A 21,730-nucleotide genomic window follows, 5' to 3' on the forward strand; every position below is an offset into this window, starting at 1 on the left:
TGATGAAGCTGACAGCCTGTCATAACCCATCTACAGCAACCTGAACCATCTCAAACCCGCTGCACCTGTAATCGTCTCCCTTTCTCCTGGCCTTTAGTCCTTCTGTTGTCAAAGTGTCTGGATGCCTCCCTGCGGGGCACAACTCAGCTCTACTCTGTCTAACACATTTAGAGAGAGAATGGGAGAAGAAGGCAAACAGGAAAACAGGATGTTGACATGGTCATACATTTCTAAAAAACTAACATTTTATAGAAAGAAAAGACACTTTGTGCAAATTAATCCGAAATGATGTCACCTGTTCCCTCAGCCTATGGCAGCTCATCTGTGTTTCATGATCACTGCATGATCACAACCCTCACTCCCACTCCCATCTTCACAAACTGTTCTGCACGCTGAGTTATCATCTGCACCCTCCAACCTCGTGAAGATGCATAATCATAGGACGGCTTAAAATAGCTTCCACATAATAATAATCTGTCTGAGAGAGCTTTTTTGCTTTTTGATAGCTTTTGATAAGTGTTAACTGAAGCCTATTTTTAGACTTTTTTTTTGTGTAGAGCTTTGAAACATGCTCTTGTGTTCATTTGTGTTTGTTGGACAGACAGTTTCCATGCATACCATATAGTGTGTGTTATTCTAGGACAGTGTAAAGAAACTCAATGCCCCACACCCTCTCATGATGTGTTACTATCACGAGTACCCAATTAATCAGTGTCATTATGTGCTCATCAGTGCTATTCGTGTATCCAAAGGCTGATATATGTTATTCCTCTGTATCAGTGAGCCACACACACACACACACACACAAAGACATAATGGAGTAAATTTAGACTCAAACACACATACACCGTCCTGCTGCCCCAAATACTCACTAGAGCAGCATGTATTAACTAGTGATGTGCCAATGAAGCCTCATGAACCATTTTCTGTATTTTCTAAGCCCACTAGATGGCGCACTTGGTTTAAAGAAGAAGGCTCGAGCAATGGTAATTGAATGTGCTTTCAGGTATTTGGTGAACAGAGTGCGCCATCTAGTGGGCTCAGAAAATAAAGAAAATGGTTCATGAAGCTTCATTCGCCCATCACTACCCAAAGCACATTGCTTGAGCCTTTTTCTTTAAACCAAGTGCGCCATCTAGTGGGCTTAGAAAATACAGAAAATAGTTCATGAGGCTTCATTGGCACATCACTACCAAGCAGCACAGAATGAGAAAGAGTTGCTATCTGCAATTTAACACAGGGGTTAAAACTATAAAACCAGCACAAAAATGACCATTGCCAACATAAATTACCATGTTCACATTAACAACTGACACATTACAAACACTAACAATAGTAACATTTGTATTTTGGAACATAAAATAGATAACTGAACAAACTACTTGGCCCATTCTAAATAGATGTTAGAACATAAATAAGAGTGTAATGGTAATGTTACATGAATATAAACAAGAGTACTGGCTGAACTATAGTTATACTCTCTAATATCAGTATCTGGCTCTAGAAAATAGTCCCTAATAAATACAGTTTCCCTCCACTTTACTGGGCCTTTTTTTTAATTGTATATGACCCCTTTTTTAACAAACAAGCCCAATAGTTCCTTCCCTCAGTAAGAAGCTCCCTATGCCACAGACAGAGGCTGAGTGCCACAAGCAGATTAGGAAAGTTGGAGAGAACTAAGAGACGGACTAACACGTTGTCGGTTTTGATCTTGACATTGGATTTGTCCAAATTTAGAAAAATATATCATTTTGCCAGCCTGGTCCTTTAAGCCCACCTGATGAATCCACTGATTGAAACATGATTCACCATCAGACATACTTAGGGTGTTTCAGTCTGCACAGCTGCAACTCAAGAGTATTGAAAGGTATGAAGTATAAAGCCATTCAGGCCTATTTGATTGTGTCTTTATCTGCTTTCTTTGGGGTTTTGTCCTTCGATTGGACGATCCGGAGGCCTATTTTATCACAATACTGAAGTCCCAATGCAATATAATTGCAGCTAAAAACATTTTAAACATAGAAGTACCATAGTGATAGCATATATTACAATCTATTACCTTTTTCCAGCAGCATACTATATCCCCAAAGGACAACATCTGTTTTATCTAAAGAGATTTCAGAGTTTTCAGTATGTTCATCAAACTTCAAATGTTGCATGCACCTGACAAACTCAACTACTTGTACAGTCTACACAGTCCAGCTTATCTCAATGCAAATGTTTGTGGCCAATTGTACTTACAAAAAAGCTATGCAGCCCATTATGCAACTGGGGGATTTTAAAGTTTATTATTGTTAAATTGAAATTAAACATTTATGTAAACACAGCACCATCTAGTGGACTGAAACAGCAATTGATTATATTATTGTGCTACCAAAAAGATTTGTATTTGCAATTATAATAATTTATATAATATGATATTGATGCTTGGAGTCCATGAATCAAGGTCATGCTATTTGTAGAGCACCTTATACACAACCAAGGTGGACCAAAGTGCTTTACATAAATGAATAACAACAAAAAATCCAAAAGATACAAAAGTAAATCTATATAATCGATATAAAATAAAATCAATGATAAAATTAAAAAAGACAATTACATCAAGTAATATATGATATGAGATGTACAATACAGCACACAAAAACAGCTTTCTTCTCACACAGGTTTGAAAGCCTGGGAGAAAAAGTGAGTTTTAAGAGAATATTTAAAAAGAAGATTTAAAAACCCTGGTACTATGTACTATTAGCTACTAATAGCATTGGAGCATTTTTACAGATATCCCTATGAGATCATGCAGAATGGTTTATGGTTCAGGAAAAGCATCAGTTCTACACGTTTTACACTTTGCATCTGCTTATTTTCACATGATGTGCTTGAATTTTCAATTTGCTTTCGATCATTGCATTCATTTGACTGTCATATACTTCAGTTATTATTTGTATGATTATTATTCATTGTTTATTTATTATGTGATTCCATCTCACTCCACCTGAGTCTGGCTCCAGATCTTTTAATGTTCATCTGTCTACATGCAATTACAGACTGTCAACCTGAATCATTAGTGAATAACTGCATACAGAACTTTACTCTGTCTGTCAAACAAGACAACTAATGTATCCGTATGAGATCTGGAGCCAGGTTGTTCATCCCCACCGATTGACACGCCCTGCTGTGTGTTTCTAGGCTGAGGGGGCCCAGGAGACAACAGAGGGCAATGACACTCCCATGAGTGACAGCGTGGCCCCAGCCCCAGGCTCTGAGCCGGGGCAGCCAGGGAGCCCTGCTGCCCAGGAGAATGGGCTGAAGGAGGGGGCTCCCTGTGATAGTGAGGGCCTCCGGGAGCCCCAGGCTCTGGACTCCCGTATCCCAGAGACAAGTAAGTCTGTGTGTAAGTGTGTGCCAGCTAGTGATGTGTCGGTCGTGGACGAGCCGGTTCAAAGAGCCGGCTCTTTTAACCCATTTAGGCCTAAAACGGCTGGAAAAATGCCTGGAAAACCTCTGGGCGGTTTTGAAAGAACCCCCTAAAACCTGAAGTTTTTCTGGAAATTCAACAGAAGATTTTTCAGCCTCTGTAGCAGATAGAAATGAAATTCAAAAAGTATTTGAGAGCTTATACCCCTGGCTTTCATGAGACGTTGAGTTTATTTGTTCAAACCTTCAATAAAGGATTTTAAAAAATCAACAAACTCAGCAAATGTTACATTTGACTGAATAAAAATCCTATGCATAATACTAATACATGCGCATTAGCAAGATGCAAACATGATATGACCACTGGAAGAAATAGACATAGTTCTTATTAGCCTACTGTAATAAATAATAATAATCATAATAATAAATAATAATACATTTTATCTATATTGCACTTTTCAGGGTACTCAACAACGCACAAAGTAATATAAGACAAACAGTCATGGTTTCTTATATCATCATCACAATCAATTAGTATTATTATTGTTATTATCTCCAGATGGCCACAAATCTGTCTGTTCTTCTGTGAAAATATGTCGTCTAAAAACATATTCCTCATCCATAAATCTGGTCGATTGGTTCTGAGGGTTCAAAGTCCGGATCAGCAATAAAATCGCCGGTGCTGCTGGTATAAGTGGTAAAATGAAGAGCAATTTGGGAGCTGAAAGAGCCGACTGTTCTTGGTGAGCTGAGACAAATGATCCGGATCACTAAAAAGAGACCAGATTCCCATCACTAGTGCCTCATCTGCTGTCGGTGCAGGGCTCGACTCCCACGTGGCTAACACAGGAGGAGTAGCTGCACGGGAACAGGGACATCCTGTTAGTGGGAAACATCTAAGACATAACATACTTACTAAGACATAGCACTAACAGTGTGTGGGCAACATGGTCTCACAGGAATCCGTGAAATAGCCACGGATTTGCTTAACTCAAAATCCGTGGAACAGCCACGGAATCACTCAAATTTCCGTGAAACTGACACGGATTTCGCTACAATGCAAGTTAATGACAGTCATATCCCGTGGCTATTCCAACATACAAAGTGATTTTGTACATTCACTGAGTGAATATTTAGAAAATAAAACATATATTTCTCGCTAGAAATGTGATCAAAATCCATTTTTATGCAGAAACTAAGTCAAAATATTGATTTTTTCACAAAAAATGAGAGAACTGTCCGCCATGTTTTTTGTTCTGACTGCTGGGACCTTGAAAGTCACGTGACTTGGAACAAACCAATAGGAACAAATATCCATGGAATAGCCACGGGATATGACTGTCATTAACTTGCAAAATCCGTGTCAGTTTCACGGAAATTTGAGTTATTCCGTGGCTATTCCACAGATTTTGAGTTAAGCGAATCCGTGTCTATTTCACGGATTCCTGTGAGACCAGGTTGGTGTGGGAGTTGTGTGTCTGTCTGTTTGTACACTATTCACCATGACGTCTGCAGTCCAAAGCACCTGATCACCACCACCTCTGACTTCTTATCTTGCAGGCATCTAATTCTTCTATCCCTCTGCCCTCCTCATCTCAACCCCCCAACATCACCACCTCCTCCCCCCCCCTCCCCTCTCCTCCCTGTATTTTTTTTGCCCTTTTTACTCCAACCTTTCTGATGCAGATTGAGTGTTTCAAGCTCAACTTCCGCGAGAATGCTCGCTCTCGCACGGACCACGGCGCCGACATCATCACCCGGCCAGCCCCCCAGGACGACAACAGACCCCACCCACACAGCTCCTCCAATTCTCTACACCACCCGACTCCTCGCAGTGTCTCCCTCATTGAATCGTTGGCGTCTGCAGGCTGTGTCAGCTCCCCCTCTGCCCCCTCCTTGCTGCACCTTCAGGTGGAGGTCCAGGGGGACAACAACAGCTTCTTCAAGCCCTGAAAAAACCCTTTCTCTTAAATCTGTCACCGCAAATTTTTTAATCACCCAATAGTCCCGTCGCTCTAGTATCAACTTCATGTTATCATGTCTCCTCTGTCACATCTGAGCTCATAATCATGCGCTATAGCTACCCCTCTATATCTGGCTGAAGTGACTGTAAAGACTTGGGCCTTGGTGGGAATCTTATGTGGAGGGGAATGAGGAGAAGGTTTTCTCACATATTTGGTTGCGTCTTCTCCGAGCTGGCTGACCTGGAATCAGAAGATTTCACTTGGATGTCTTTCCCCACAGCCTGGCAGTGTACTCTGACCCTCCATCACCCACCTCCACACACCAAATAAGCAGCAATCATGTCATTTGTCAACTGAACAGCGTGGAAACCCAGTCAGACTCACCTATTGCTTCTATCACACACTTAGCTTCTCTTTCCCTTGTGACTTTAGGGGCTGTTTGTTTCCAATAACCACTTTCTCTCTTCTTCAATAACATCATAGTAATCCATTGTCAATCTCATCTGCTTCATCACTTCCTCTCTTTTCTCTATCACTTACCATAAACAAGCTGACAAACAAAAAAGCTAGACAACAAGTAGGCTGTTTGAACCATTTTAAGCTGTTTAACTCTTTATTCTCTGTGTTTGTGATGATGTGTTTGAGTGACAAAATTGTGTAAAAATGAGCTTTGGTGTTCTGTTCGGATCTTTTTTTTCTGTCTTTCTTGAGTTCTCTTCTTTCTTTCTTCCTAGTTTCCTGATTTTAAAACAAGGTTTTATTTATTTAATGTACGTTTCTTCCTATGTAAGCAATACAGTGGGCAGTCTTTTTTCCAATAGCAAACACGCACAGGTTTTTGCAAACCAAGACACACAGTGCAGATGTTCAGAGGGAGCAAGAAAGTGATAAAAGGAGTTGTTGCCAGAAGGGTGGAAAAGAAGCATTTGATTTGTGCTTTGTATTTATGGCAAGACACATGATGAAACCAGAAAGTTTTTTAAATACAATTGAGGAAGTTTGCTAAAGTAGAGAAGCTTTAACTGAGCATGCAGTCCAGAGGGAGATGAGGAAGATGTCTCTGAAGTCAAAGGAGCTGTGTGTCTCTATGTGCCTCCTGTCCTTCTTACCTGAAAACTAAAGTAAACGAGGATGATGCAGGCTCACGCCTAAAAAAATTGCTCAGACAAAGAGAATGGACGGACGAACGTTAAACTTAAGGGGCAACCTGGTATTGCTGTTTTAAGGAAATTCTATAAATTTAGCGGTCCTAGTAGTTGTGTATAGTGATAGCCAAATGAAGCTTCATGAACCATTAGTTGTATTTGTTGACCTCGCTAGATGGCGCACTTGGTTTAAAGAAATGGCTAAAGGAATGGCAATTTAATGAACTTTTAACCCCTTTGTTGAACAGACCGCGCCATCTAGTGGACTCAGAAAATAAAATATTATGTTCATGAAGCTTCATGTGAACATCACTAGTTGTTAGTGATGTGCCAATGAAGCCTCATGAACCATTTTCTGTCTTTTCTAAGCCCACTAGATGGCGCACTTGGTTTAAAGAAAAAGGCTCAAGCAATGGTAATTGAATGTGCTTTCAGGTCTTTGGTGAACAGAGTGCGCCATCTAGTGGGCTCAGAAAATAAAGAAAATGGTTCATGAAGCTCCATTCGCCCATCACTACTAGTTGTGTAGTCATGGTTGTTCAATTTCAGGTGTTTCTATGAGGGTTATGGTAGCATGTTGATTGGCAGTAGCTGAATACAAAAACATCTCTAATATGTGTTTGGCACTTGTCTTGTTGGAGTGTCGGCAGTGGAACATGATGTGGCTTTATACTCTTCTCTTGTAGCAATGTATTCAACCGTTGCCTCCGATTGCCTTTATAATGCATGGCCAGATTATATAATATCATGCCCAGAGCTGAAAGCCTTTGTGCATTATGACTCCAAGTGTTGTGGTTTGGTACCATATGTATATCTCTGGGGCAAGTTGATGTGTTGTTACTCAAAATTAGGACTTTTAACACAGATGGACAGGAAGAGCTGCATTCTGATGGTTCTAATGGTCACCTCTTACTTTTATTAATTCTACCGCTTCAAACTAGGTGCAGATTTGTATAACTCAATGGCTCAAACATAGAAAGATGGATGACAAAAAAAAAATCACATTTTGTTTCAATAATATCACAAGCAAAAGTAAAATGGATTCTTTTCAGCCAGCACTTCCTAGCTCAGTTTTAAATATAATGGTAAAACATGAGCTGGAACCATCTGGAAGTTTTCTGTTTAATTTTTGCCTCTGAAACCAAAACATACTTTTGTGGACATCTTATACCTGCATTGTTCATATGGCCTCTATACACATCCAACAGATACAGAGCAACATCAGCATTTATTTGGAGCCGTGTTTCTGTCTTTCCCGTAACCCTAGTTACGTTTTTCTTACATAAAACACTTTTTTTAAAGTATAACGTCTAACTTCAGTGATCAGCGCTAGTTATATAATTTAAAACGTAAAAAAAAAATACAACTTCCAGATTTGGCTTGCTTTTCATACAACTTCTTCATTAGATATATTTTGAGTTATGAAAAGCAAATGAGATAAAAGCTAATGCCTTGGCAGATTTTTTTAAATGTACTTTTAAAACCAAAGCTCGATTGACTGCCCCCTAGAGAAAAACATAAAACTACGAAAACAAATTGTCACTTTAGCAATGAAGAAGCTTTGACAGAGCAAAGTTGCACCTTAATGCTTTAAAATATCACAGAGGGCTTGTTTAGGTTGAGTGTTGGTATAGATGCAGCCACCCAGAAATTCCAGTGAAATATAAATAAATAAGTAACTAGTAGGCCTAACTAAAGATTATTTTAAAAGTATAATATTTGCCTCCGGTGTGTGGTGAAATAGCAGTATATGGCAGAATCAAATTTCCATTTGATTCTGCCATATACTGCTATTTCACCACACACCAAGAGGCAAATTCTAAAAAAAAAGGAAATAAAATAAGTAAGTAAAAATCTGAAAATCTGTTTTTCAGTGTTAAATCACACTGTTGGTATATGTGTTTGTGAAGGAAGCGCCATCTCATGGTGAATAGGCGTGTTTACAGTGGAATCTAGACTAGTGATGTGCCAATGAAGCCTCATGAACCATTTTCTGTATTTTCTAAGCCCACTAGATGGCGCACTTGGTTTAAAAAAAAAAGGCTAAAGCAATGGTAATTGAATGTGCTTTCAGGTCTTTGGTGAACAGAGTGCGCCATCTAGTGGGCTCAGAAAATAAAGAAAATGGTTCATGAAGCTTCATTCGCCCATCACTACTGAATGGTCTTTTGCTTGGAGGGTAAATTCCAGGTGGCTTCATCTGTATTTAATTAATAGTTAAAATACCCCTCTATGAGCAAGTGATCCTAAATATCCTAATTTGAATGAGATTTTGTGTGATGACATGAATTGAGCAATAAGCTGAATTAGAGTGCACTTATTTTTCCACTACTCTTCAATCATAAAACACAGTTCAGTTAAGATTCATTGTTTCTGTTGTATTTTGGAATCCCTTTAAATTCTAAATGAAATTTGACAAAATGGGCAATAACGTCTAATAATGTCTTCTGAAAGTGGGAATGTTTCACATGCAGATGTTCGATCAAATTGTTGGATTGCTTTGTTTGGTCGCATAGCTAAATTTCTCCTTGTGCCTGTCCACAACCATGTTTTAGCTTTGCTCTCACCCCCGAGTTTTTACTTACCACTACTTATGAGATTGCACACGGATGTATATAGATATTTTATTGTTGATGCACTCTGTATGGCCCTAAAAACGAACAAAAGACAGTAGAGCAACAGAATCGGAGGGTTTTGGTGGGTGGGGGTTTCAAGGTTTGTTCAGAACAGCTTTTATGTCCATGTACCTTAAATGGTTCTAAGGGGAGGAAGTGTTTTATCATGACTATTATGACTATTATTCTGATTCTTATTAGTATGACAAATTGAAAAAGTCTGCCTTTTTCATTAGAAAGGGGCCACTGAAGTGAAAGAATGTCTTTTGAGATATATTGTACTAAAGACGCAACACTTTTGTATATGTATTTATCGTTGTGTTACTGTAGCCTCGTGGTGGTCGTGCTCTCATGGTTGAAGGGATTATACTTTCGATTTGTGACGCAGTTTCGCAAACTGTTCTGGAGTTTCTCCAAGGGTGTGCACAACAAGATTTGAACCCCAGTACAACACTTAGAAAGTCTTTTAAAGCGCTGTCACGGCAGCTTGATTTAGAAATTAGTGATGTGCCAATGAAGCCTCATGAACCTTTTTCTAGATTTTCTAAGCCCACTAGATGGCGCATTTGGTTTAAAGAAAAAGGCTCAAGCAATGGTAATTGAATGTGCTTTCAGGTCTTTGGTGAACAGAGTGCGCCATCTAGTGGGCTCAGAAAAAAAGAAAATTCATGAAGCTTCATTCGCCCATCACTATTAGAAATGTTTGACCAGCAGTATAGAGCTTAATTAATTTCAAACAACATTTGTAGGGCATAATAATGTCCACACACTATTAAATCATGTCCACAAGCCCAGTCTTAAGAGATAATGTTTGGACTACCAAGGCAACTTTTTATTAAGAACACAGTGACCTCTGCAGGTTCATATGATAAAGAACCAAGCTAATGAAGCTAATGCACCGGAAACACATGACACTGTTTATCACAGTGGGCAAAGGGAATTTCTTGTTCAAGCAGGTGCTTAGAGTAGAGGTCAGTGAGTATGTGTGTCATTTGGGAGTACTGCATATCAAACATATTGGCTGCTACAGTATATATATAGCACTCAAAAAGCAGAAACCTGCCCTGGAGAGTCACACACACCGAGACCCTAACACATCCTTGTCTAAGGTTAACTAACTGTAGTTGTCAGGTTTGGCTTGTGTAACAAATGCTCCTCAGTAATCTATCCAAGGAGCATTGTAGAGCTTCATCTACCGTCACTGCACTCATGCAAGAGTAACACTAGCTAATAAACACCTACTGTACCTGCGGAGCATGCTGAAAACAACAATGGGATGTGTTAGGTAGACTTACTATGTCATTTGCAGAACCTCCTCATTGTTTTTTGTGTTTTTTTCTTCATTCATTTGAATTTTATTTTTTGGTTTGGAAAAAAAGTGTTTATGTGATTACTTGTTAATTAGTGATGTGATTATTGAACATGAAATAAAATGGACTAAAACTGTCACTTGTGTTTGACTTTCTTCTATTTCATATACAGCAGCAGAATTTAGATTTCAAAGGTGGGGCTGTTTTCTTGATAATGATTTTGGTTATTACTAAGAAAAACATAGAAAATGGCTACATATCAGCTCTTAAATTAAACTTAGAGCTATTTTTGTTATTATATTTGTCCAAACAAATGTACCTTTAGTTGTTCCAGGCATTAAAATGAACAAGAAATAGAAGAAAACAAGGGTGGTCTAATCATTTTTTCCATGACTGTATGTCACATTTTATCAGATACAACACATTTATTAATATGTTGGGCAATTTATCAGGTTTACCAAAATCCTGCCAGCTGATGACCTGTTCATTTAGCTTCAAATCAGCCCCAGATTTTCAAAGAGGGACTCAATCATCTCTGGACTGGCAGCTTCACCTTTCTTCCTCTCTGTGTCGATAACAAAAAAAGCTTTGTCTCTTTTGTTTTGCATTTGCATGCAGCCATCACCTTTTTCTCCAACAGTTTGTCCAGCAAACCTTGGAGAGCAGGTCCTGATATCCCATCGATGAAGCTGCTACGTATGTCCAACAGCCTCTCATTAGGACGGAGATTCTGTGAAAACAGCTATTATAACCCACTGTAGTGATGCATTATGTACAGCAGATGGTGCTAAATATTCACTCTATGAATTTGTGCTGCATTTGCCACAAAAAGGCCTGAGCTCAACCACATGCAGCACCTGCAGGATGATCCGGAGCCGGTCCCCATCAGCCTGCATCAGTGTTGGACCTCACTGATGCTTGTGTCTGAAGTGGAGCCATGTAGTGAGTGAACAGAAAAAATATTTTTCAGAGGCACAAGATGACCAGCTTTATTCTTTAGTTGACCACCAGAGATTGTTAAGAATTTTTACATACAAGAACAATTTTGGAAAGGAAGCATTAAGATTATGCACACAGAAGTCTACACTCAAACAATAAATAAAATACTGAAATATCAACTCAACAAAAATGATGTACTACCAAAGCTGAAAATCACGATTCAGACAGCTTTAAAGAAGTTGCAGATGAAAAGTTACAGTCAAATGATGTCAGAGTAAAGTAAAGTACATGTGATGTAGCTTGTAGGTTAAATATGCACTCACACTTTATGCCCAAAATGAAAAAAGTAATACAGTATATTATTCTTGCAGGCTGCAAGAATGTGATATCACAGTCTGGCCAGTTGCCTTAATTTTTTACCTCCAAATAAACTAGTCATCTGCATGATTAAACTGAAGATGTCACGGCGAAGTCAGCACAACAAAAAGAAGATAAATCAAGGCTCATTTAAAAATATAGAACTTTAAACCTTGTAGGTCAAACAAGACTAACATCCATAACCCGCTACAGTCATCGTGGTTATGTCATACAAACAAAAAGTCCTCATGTTGCTCCAGAAAATATGCCATTCCACATATATGATCCTAACAGTAATAACACAGTCTTCCCTGCACACTGTCTGAGAATCTGGAAGCTGAAGGTCATTATTGTAGCGGTGCAGTGCATGTGAGCCAGGTACCAAAGCTCATTCACTGGACTTTTCAGCCAGTTATTTTTTTCCTTCTGAGGTTATGTCTTTCAATCCTAATCACAGCATAGATTTTTCTATGGTGTTCCTCAAATCCAAATTTAGAGGGATTTTTTGATCATTATTGATTCTCAATAAATAAACATGCAAAATTTAGAACTAAATGTGTAACAATTGGATCAACCCCCAAAATTGCTGCGACATAAGTCCTTTTCAGACTGCCATTTTAAGCCGTGATACTTACACCACGGTGATGTTTTGCCTTCAATCAGAATGTCCCAGAGGCATAAAAGGGGTGCCAAGTGAGGAGGATCCCTGTACCGCCTTCAGAGGTAGGAACCAGTAGTGATGGGCGAATGAAGCTTCATCAACCATTTTCTTTATTTTCTGAGCCCACTAGATGGCGCACTCTGTTCACCAAAGACCTGAAAGCACATTCAATTACCATTGCTTGAGCCTTTTTCTTTAAACCAAGTGCGCCATCTAGTGGGCTTAGAAAATACAGAAAATGGTTCATGAGGCTTCATTGGCACATCACTAGCGCCTTTATCCAAAGCGCTTTAGACTACAGACTGAGCTCATTCACACACATTCATACTGGTGGCAGAGAGGCTATCCTAAACGGCGCCCCTTGCCACCATTGGGAATTCATCCATACACTGATGAACGAGCCATTTGGGGTTCAGTATCTTGCCCAAGGATACTTCAAACTGTAGGCTGCCATGGTCAGGGATTGATTGAACCAAGTTGGGCTACCAACTGAACCACAGCCGGCCTGCCAACTTTGCTTGAGTACGTACGAGAAACAGTACAATGTGCAGTTCTTCCAGCATCAGTTTTGTTATTGTGTATGTACTTCCACTTCGTTCCACAATGCTGGATTGCAATGTGAACTCACAGATTGAGGACGCCAACATGATGGCGTTGCGAAATCTGTCTTATGGCGAAGTGGCAGACGCAATACGAAAAGGAATTATGAGACATATACTCATATCATAATGTTCTAAAACTTTATACACTTTAAATCTTTAATATAACAGATTTATGACCAGAACAACTTTATACGCAGTGCTGAGCTGCATCTTAAATTAAACTTCAGGTTTCAGATGATGTACACCACTTCATATCTACTGTTGACCTACTAGCTCCCCCTAACCGTGTGGAGTGTTGGATCTGAGGGGAGAGCAGAGTGATAGCAGGATGAGCAACATGGGACCTGTTTGACAAACCCTTCCACTAGAGTGAACTGCAATGCAAACCCCATATTTTTCACTGAAATCAATATGATAAGCAGATGAAGCGTCATACAACCTACTGGGTTAGCTTCTGCTAAAACTAATGTCATCTGAGTCCATTTCTTTTTCTTCAGCAGTCTTGTTTTTTATCCACAGCACCAAACATCTTGTACAGGAATAAAGGAACACCAGTTTCACAGTCCATGTATGTGTTTGTATTCATACGGTAACCTTTGTGTGAGTGCATGTGTCTTTTAGTCTTTTAGGAAGTCCAGCGCCACCAGGCCACCTTCATACGGTCCCAGACGGCATCTAAAGAGTCGAAGGCGGGGCGTACATCCAGGATGGAGAACTGGTAGTTCTCTTTGTTGATTTCACCATCATAGTAGTCAATGACGTAGCGAACCTCCTTCCCACACCGGTCGATGATCCAGTCGTGGCGGTCGAAAGGCAGCTCGTAGCTAATGAGGAGAAGAAGCATCAGAGGAGTTGCCACTAATTATGCTTTTTAAACAACTAAATGGTAGTGATGGGCGAATGAAGCTTCATGAACCATTTTCTTTATTTTCTGAGCCCACTAGATGGCGCACTCTGTTCACCAAAGACCTGAAAGCACATTCAATTACCATTGCTTGAGCCTTTTTCTTTCAACCAAGTGCGCCATCTAGTGGGCTTAGAAAATACAGAAAATGGTTCATGAGGCTTCATTGGCACATCACTACTATTTAGCAGTGATGTGCCAATGAAGCCTCATGAACCATTGAATGTGCTTTCAGGTCTTTGGCAAACAGAGTGCGCCATCTAGTGGGCTCAGAAAATAAAGAAAATGGTTCACAAAGCTTCATTCACCCATCACTACTAAAAAGCAAAAAGGGACTGGGAGGAAAAAAAACTGAGTCATTTCTTCTGAGCAAAATTGTGACATCACAGAATTTCATTTGGGCGCATCTACCCAGCAGCACTTAGAACAAAAAAGTGACTCATGTATGCCACTCTGCTTTTAGTCTTAAGTGATTCTGAACCAAAAAAACAAATTATGTTTCTCTGTTTTATTTTGAAATGACTCACACAAATAACAAGAATGCAGTGCATTTCTGTGGTGAACATCTATGTCGTGGATTAAAGTCTTAAAAACAAAAAGTTTGAAGGAGCTCACCCCATCCAGTGGCGGATCCGAGCCCTGGGAGAGAACTCTTTGGCTTTCCCACCAAACCTCTTCAGCGTTGGCCCACATGGACATTCACTGCAAAAACACACAAATTACTGTCACCACTTTGATGCACAGGCACATCATAAGTATATATAGAATACTTGGTTTGATCTTGATGGTTATAGAATAAAAGGTATTTGATTTGTTGTTGTTTCAATGGAAGATTTGCCTCAAATGACTGGACTTGTGCAGGCTTTGTCCTGTAGGCCAGATCTACAGTTTGGAAACTCACCCTGCATGCAGAGCCTCCCATTTCAGAATCTCCTGCCAGGCTTGCTCGTTGTTCGTGTTGTGGATTTTGATGATGTTGGTCATATCGTGAGCTTCGAGGTCATCTTCACGCCAGCGCCACCTGCGGCACAAACGGCATTATCAAACAAAGAACCAATCCAGAGTCTCTGTGATCTAACACCAATAAAGCTCATGGTTTGCGCAGACCAAGCATTCGACCACTGAGCCATTGATTTATTATCCTTAACCACTTATCAAAACTCGGGTCATGGGGGGCTGGAGCCAATCCCAGTTTACATTGGATGAGAGGTGAGGTAGACCCTGGACAGGGTTTTTTTTTTTTTTATCTCTGCGCACTTTACACAAGAACAGTACAGAACATGTACAGTTTTTACAGATTCCAGTAGCTCTCTTTTGCATGAGTGGTTTGTCTGGTGTGTAGAGAACATATGGTACATCCTAACAGACAACTCAAATACTGACATAGACAAAGACGCCTCTGAGCAACAGTTCAATTAGAGTAAATCAAATGAGTGATTGGTTAAAGAACCTTGAAGCTTTGCATCAAACTGTGTACAGATTTGAATAGGAACAGGTTGATTTGTTATTGTTGAATGCAAAATAAAGCCTTTTTTATGAGCTTGAATTAAAGGGTCTGATGTCATTTTGTGGAATTCAAGCCACATAAAAAATACATATTCAGATAACTATCGCCACCTGACAGCAGCAGATTATTTTCCAATAATCTGCTGTTGTTAGTAAGGCAGCACTGCCCTCTGCTGGATGAAAAATCTCTGTGCAAGATATCAAAAGTGTCTCATGGTCCAAACAGATTAATAGTTATCACTATTACGCAAAAACTCAAAAGCTTTGCATTTTAGAACTACGAGGGTCTTGAGATTCGGTGATCAGAAGTAACACAGACCAAAACAAATGCCTGTGGTTTTAGAGATTTTTTTTTTTGTGTCCAGAAGTTATAACTATGCTGAACAAATATTGTACATGTAAAACATGTACAGGGGCTGTTTCATTGAAAGTTTGTAGGTGGTGCCACACCAAAACACAAAAAGTTTCCAAGCATGCCTCGCCTCTTTGAAAACAGCTTCCTGTTTCATGGCGAACAATAATAAAAACTCAAGAGTTTCACATAAGAACATCAAGGTCTTCAAACATTTCTTGCCTTATTTTAGGATCTGGTTAATCTACTAGGAGGTCATCAAAGTATAAAGTATGACCATTTCCTGTTGCCCGTAGGGAGCACTGGGACTGACACAAAATTTGCATGTGGATGTGTTAAGACTGGGACGCTCTGATGTGAGCGTGTTGAACAGAGCTTTAACATTATTAAGAGACTGTATGATTTGGATGTGGGCTGGCAGGCTAACACCAGGGTAAAGGACAGTTGTTAGAGTATTATGGGATGCTGGAATCTGAGTTACATTCCTGCACACGTTTGGTTATGAGTCTTACAGTGTGGACTGACCCTTTCCGCAGCATGGCGTTCCAGAACATTTGCTCCGATGGGTAAACCCAGTTCTTGTCTGTGTTGTGACGGGGAATGGTGGACTCCTCTCTGGCAACGGGGAGTTCAAAGGGCTGGTCTGGAGCTGGTTTTTGGTTAGGAGGGGGCATCTGCATACACAGGAAGTAAAGACAGTTCAACAGCACAATTCACAAATAACACAGAACAATAGAGTTCAATGCACACTAACTCAGAAAACTAATTCAATCAACAGTGCAGAAAATAATTAAAAAGGTAAGGACATGATTATCACATAGCAACAGACATACATTTCTCATGAAAAACTGTAAAAAATTAGAAACCGAGCCATTTAATACTAAATGAGTTTTGAAGTCTTAAAATCAAATAACTAAATGATACACATCTTAATTGGTCATGATAATCCCGCCCCCTGGCCGAGAGCCTTTTTGGTTGATATGAAATCCATTTCATCTATCTGGTTTTATGCCTTTGTAAACTTATTGGAGCTGAGATGGATAATAAAATGAAATAAAGGCAACATGTATTGTGACCTTATTGAATCTGGCACCCAACAAATACCCCATTACAAAAAAAACTAAAACTAAACTAAAACTATGCATTTTCCAAAAAATAAAAACTAATTAAAACAAACTGAATTTGAAAACAAAAACTGACAACGAAATTAAAACTAAAACTAATGAAAAATCCAAAACTATTAAAACCTTGCTCTAGTCACAGCATTAGAAATGGTACCCATAACTCATCTCTCTGAAAGGCACAAAACTTCTTGTGAACTGCAGTCCACTTCACATAGAGATCACACATTAATTCATTCCCTTTCTCCAACCACCCACTCCCTCCTTTCCCATGCTAAAGTGGTGCAGGTACCATATTTGCTGGGTCGATGTCACTCATGCCTTCTGCGCCTTTCATGGGACATTGAACAAACTCATAGGCGCGGTCCTGGTGAGCTGGACCTGGTTGTGCTTGGTGCATGGGACACTCGGCTGGAGGAGACACTACAGGAAACAAGAGAAGCTAATTCAGGCATAGCAAGTACAAAACTCTGCCAGTATTAACCTAGAACTGTCAATAACTTCAACAATATGAACTTGTGTAAGGTTTCAGAGGCAGAATCAGAGAGCTGTAGCCCCAGCCACTTAAACTAAACCAATACAGCATAGGACCGATTTAGGAATTTGTGTGTCTAGGCCAATAAATTACAATAACACTGGAGAGGTTGACATATGTTGTAAAAGATAAACAGAAAGAGTTTGTTTGTATTTGGTACTCAATTGTGTCCTTCTTTGCTAATTAATCATGTACTCACTTTTATCGATTGGCCTTCTCTTAATTTCCTTTTATTTTCGTTGTATGATTACCTTGTTGAGAATTGGGATTTTAAATTTAAAATTTTTTAAGCCCAATGTTATTCTTTTTGTGGTTTTATTTTGTTGTTGTCAGTTAATTGTATTTGATATGTTTTATTTCTGTTGTACAGCACCTTGTTACTCGTTTTTGAAAGCTATATAAATAGTTATTATTATTAGAATGACTATTTTTATCGTCATTGCTCATTACAATTTACCTGTCTGTGTGAATGTATGAGGGGGATTTATATTTGTATGTAGATGTATATGTTCTGTTATATAAAAAAAAACATTGTTAAAACAAACAAACAAAAACATAACCAGTTACTGATCGAAAAATGTTTCTGGAAATATGTATTTGCTAATGTGGAACAAGCATGTTATAAACAAATTCAAAGGCCTCCATGGCATTGATACCTTTCACAGGCTGAGCTTGATGCATGGGACACTCTGAAGGTGGAGACACTAAAACAAGCAGACAAACAAATTGAAACATGTTACATAATTTTAACAACCAGTGTTTAAAATGGTATAGTTTTATATAATAGTGGGTAGCAGCATCATGGCTGCCACAGCAGTACCTTTAACAGGCTGGGCTTCCTGGTGCATGGGGCAGCCCTGAGGAGGGGTGGCCATCATGGCCTCTGCCTTGACTGTAGGAGCAGCATATGTGGACAAGGAGGCTCCCATCCTGCCCTGTGAGACATAAACAAGACACAAAGCAGTCAATACACTTAGTCAGATGGACTGGTATGGATAGCTGATATCAGTATAGTAACTGGATGTAGTCTGCAGCACTGAAAGCAGGTCTGAGTGACTGGACAGAGTCGCATTCTCAAGTATTTACAACAACAATAGAATATCTTGTCCAACATTAAAAACGTCCTTGAACACCTCAAAGACTAAGGAAATGATCATAGATTTCTGCAGGTTGAAGCCCCCTCTTCAGCAGAGAGTCTTTTTCTAAATTAAAAAGACAGTTTGCAGAATCAAACCATTCAATTATAGCCATTTGGATTAAATGTTTAGGAATAATTGGTCAACACTGAGCAGTTTTTGCTCTCCCTCTATACAAAGTGGGGATTTTAGATAATTTATTCTTTTCGTTAGGGCAGAGTTCGACATCTTCATTCTTCACTGAATTGTCGAATTAAGATACGAGTGAATATCTGTGGGGTGGACATGGAGGTGGTGCCAAGTTACAAGTATCTAGGTGTCTACCTGGATAATAAGTTGGACTGGTCCCTAAACACACACGCGCTCTACAAAAAGGGGCAGAGCCGCCTCTTTTTCTTCTTGAAGCTCAGATCTCTGGACATGTGTAGTAAGATGCTGCAGATGTTTTATCAGTCTGTGGTGGTAGTGTGTTGTTTTATGCTGCAGTCTGCTGGGGAGGCAGCATCACACACAGAGATGATCAGACTGGTCTAAAGAGCTGGTTCTGTGGTTGGAGCCAGGTTGGACACACTGGAGGAGGTGGTGGAGAGATGACCTGTCAACATGTTCCAGGCCATCCTGAAATACCCAGATCATCTGCTACACAAAACCTTTATGGACCAAAAAAACAGCAGTGGACGGCTCCTCATTCAAAAGATCCTCCATCAGGCCGTCTCATTCTAACAGAGCTAACTGAATTTACCCTCTGGGACAAATAATTTACAACAATTTTTGATTCCATATTCCTCAACATATCAATTACGACACTCATCTCAGTATTTCTTTTTCATTCCTACAGTGAACAAAACAATTGGTAAAAAAGCATTTAAGTTCAAAGCGCCATCGGACTGGAATAATCTTCCTTTAAACATACGATCATTGATCGTCATAATATTATGTCATTTTTTTCTATTTATTTATTTATTTTTATTTTTAAAAATGCAATTTCAATTTACAATAATATTATGTTACTTCTTTCAGTTTTACTAGGCTAATGTTATGGCCAACTTGTGGCCATTGAGAGGTTGTGTTTATTCTTGTGTTCATTTTTTGTTTGTTATGTTTGTGTTGATGCCTGTTGTCTTTGTTGTTGTATGTCTGTAAATTGTTGAGTGTTTTGTTTTGTAATGTACTTTAGGACCCCCTCGAAAACGAGAGGATTCCTCTCAAGGGGTTTATCCTACTCAATAAAAATTCTGATGATGATGAAATAAAGTAATTTTGATTTTGATTGTGCCCAGCCCCTTATAGGAACATCGTTGGGGGCAGAGAGGGAAGCGCTTCAAGTAAATCTTTACTCACCTGACAGACCTGTTTGAGTTATTATAACCACGATTATAATGCCAGTTATTTCAGAGAAGTTATCCGTTTGAAGGACGAGGAGTGTGTTTAGAACGTGCCCCCTTAACCCTCCTGTTGTCCTCGGGTCAAGGAAGGAAGAAGAGGGAAGGACGCAAAGGGAAGTAACAAAGGATGGAGGAAAGAAGGAAGGAAGGAAAGAAGGATGGAGGAAGGAAAGAAGAGAGGAGGAAAAGGAGAAAGAATGGAAAGGAGAGAGAAAGGAAGGAGGATGGAGGAAAGAAAGCGGAGGAGGAGAAGAAAGGAAGGAAAAAATAAAGAAGGAAGGAGGAAGAAAAGGAGAGAGGCAGGAATAAAAGAGGGCAGAAAGGAAGGAGGAAGGAAAGAAAGAAAGAAAGAAAGAAAGAAAGAAAGAAAGAAAGAAAGAAGGGAAAGAAAGGGGGGGAGGGAAGAAGAAAGGAGGATAGAGGAAGGAATGGAGGTGGGAGGGATGAAAGAAGGAAGGAAGGAGGAAAGGAGAGGAAATCAGGAGGAAGGAAAGAAGAGAGAAAGTAAAGGAGATAGCGGAAGGAGGAAAGAAAAGAAGGGAAGGAGGGAGGAAAGGAAGGAAAGAAAGAAAGGAGGATAGAGGAGGAAGGAAAGAACGAAGGAAGCAGGAAAGAAGAGAGGAAGGCAGGAGGAGGGAGGAAAGAAGGAATAGTCAAAACAGATTGGGTCAATTTGACCCGAGAGGACGACAGGAGGGTTAAATGACACACAGCGTTTATTACACAGAGCACAACTACATTTTATAATACGATCAGTTAAAACAGTAACAGTGTATGGGGTAGCAGACGTTATGATACATGTATAACAGTTAAGTCGTAAGGTTATTTTTGATCCTTTTGCTACTAAACATTAACTATTAATGTGAGCCTGCTGACGTTAGTTATCCTTGAATAACCTCAGGGTGATCGTTAGCCTCCAAGCCTTAGTACAAGCTAAAGCTGCTAGCTCATGTAGCTCCTCTAACGCTAGCTAACGGCCTGCTGCCAGTATTCACACCTCTCACATGTCTCCCGAAAATCACATAGAATGAAAATAATAGTGAAACGATATTGTAAAGCAGTTTGGTTATGTGGTAAAGTAGCTGCTGACGTTGTTCCTTACATTTACCGTTAGCCACACTACATAGCAGCTATGCTAACTGTGGCGATATGTTGGATGAATAGTTTTTATTTTAACTCCGTTTAAACACAGAACGAACAGAATAACATTGAAGTGTATAGCAGGGCGCTGACACATAATAGAGAGACAGAAATACCACACTAACCTGTGAGAGAGTCAGCTGTGTTGGTTACAGTCCCAATGTCAACGTGCAGGACACACACTGTTACCCAGGAGGAGTTGCACAACTACTACTTCTTCTTCTTCTTCTTTTAATTGGCGGCTGGCATCCAACTTATAGGTGCATTGCCGCCACCTACCGGATTGGAGTGTGGATCATTAGATTAGCAGGAAATAAAAGAAAACAACAAACAAAACAAAAAAACAAAAAAAAAAACTAAATCCTCTCCATTAGCCCTGTTTCCCTCAGGTATTTCCGTACATGTTTTACTGACATTGTCTGATCTTTGCAATAACTACTACTTCTTCTTCTTCTTCTTCTTCTTTGGGGTTTTATGGCGGTTGGCATCCTTGTGTTGCATTACTGCCTCCTTCAGGATTTAAACAGTCATTACTTCTTCTTCCCCTGACTTGTTTTTAGTCACAGTCAGGGCCAGATTAACACTTTACTGTACTGCCCTACAAAGTCGACTTTGTAAAACTTTTTGGTGTATTACCGCCACCTACT

At 39.6% G+C, this 21,730-nt stretch overlaps 2 protein-coding genes across 2 annotated transcripts in view; one reads left to right on the forward strand and one right to left on the reverse strand.

Moving 5' to 3' along the window:
* Positions 1-10,584, forward strand: part of LOC131961855 (microtubule-associated protein 4) — a 164,442-nt gene extending 153,858 nt beyond the window's left edge. The window contains 2 exon segments of the mRNA XM_059326766.1: positions 3,184-3,376; positions 4,972-10,584. Coding sequence (XP_059182749.1) covers positions 3,184-3,376; positions 4,972-4,979 — 201 coding nt within the window. The 3' untranslated portion in view covers positions 4,980-10,584.
* Positions 10,585-11,405: 821 nt separating this feature from the next.
* LOC131961857 (holocytochrome c-type synthase) lies at positions 11,406-21,326 on the reverse strand. The gene is made up of 8 exons (XM_059326767.1): positions 21,209-21,326; positions 18,243-18,357; positions 18,079-18,126; positions 17,180-17,310; positions 16,292-16,440; positions 14,810-14,929; positions 14,524-14,610; positions 11,406-13,828 (listed from the first exon to the last, which is right to left on the reverse strand). The coding sequence occupies exons 2-8, from the start codon at positions 18,349-18,351 to the stop codon at positions 13,630-13,632; spliced, it is 843 nt and encodes a 280-aa protein (XP_059182750.1). The 5' UTR covers positions 18,352-18,357; positions 21,209-21,326; the 3' UTR covers positions 11,406-13,629.
* Positions 21,327-21,730: the final 404 nt, after the last annotated feature.

Source organism: Centropristis striata, chromosome 23 (genome assembly GCF_030273125.1).
Source record: "Centropristis striata isolate RG_2023a ecotype Rhode Island chromosome 23, C.striata_1.0, whole genome shotgun sequence".
Lineage (NCBI taxonomy): Eukaryota > Metazoa > Chordata > Actinopteri > Perciformes > Serranidae > Centropristis > Centropristis striata.

Excerpts from the sequence above, each read along its gene's own strand:
- LOC131961857 (XM_059326767.1), bottom strand. The coding sequence starts at position 18,351 with ATGGGAGCCTCCTTGTCCACATATGCTGCTCCTACAGTCAAGGCAGAG. Across the intron at positions 14,930-16,291 it reads AACGCCATGCTGCGGAAAGG|GTGGCGCTGGCGTGAAGATG; the intron begins GTCAGTCCACAC and ends TTTGTGCCGCAG. Across the intron at positions 14,611-14,809 it reads TGGGAGGCTCTGCATGCAGG|TGAATGTCCATGTGGGCCAA; the intron begins GTGAGTTTCCAA and ends GTGTTTTTGCAG.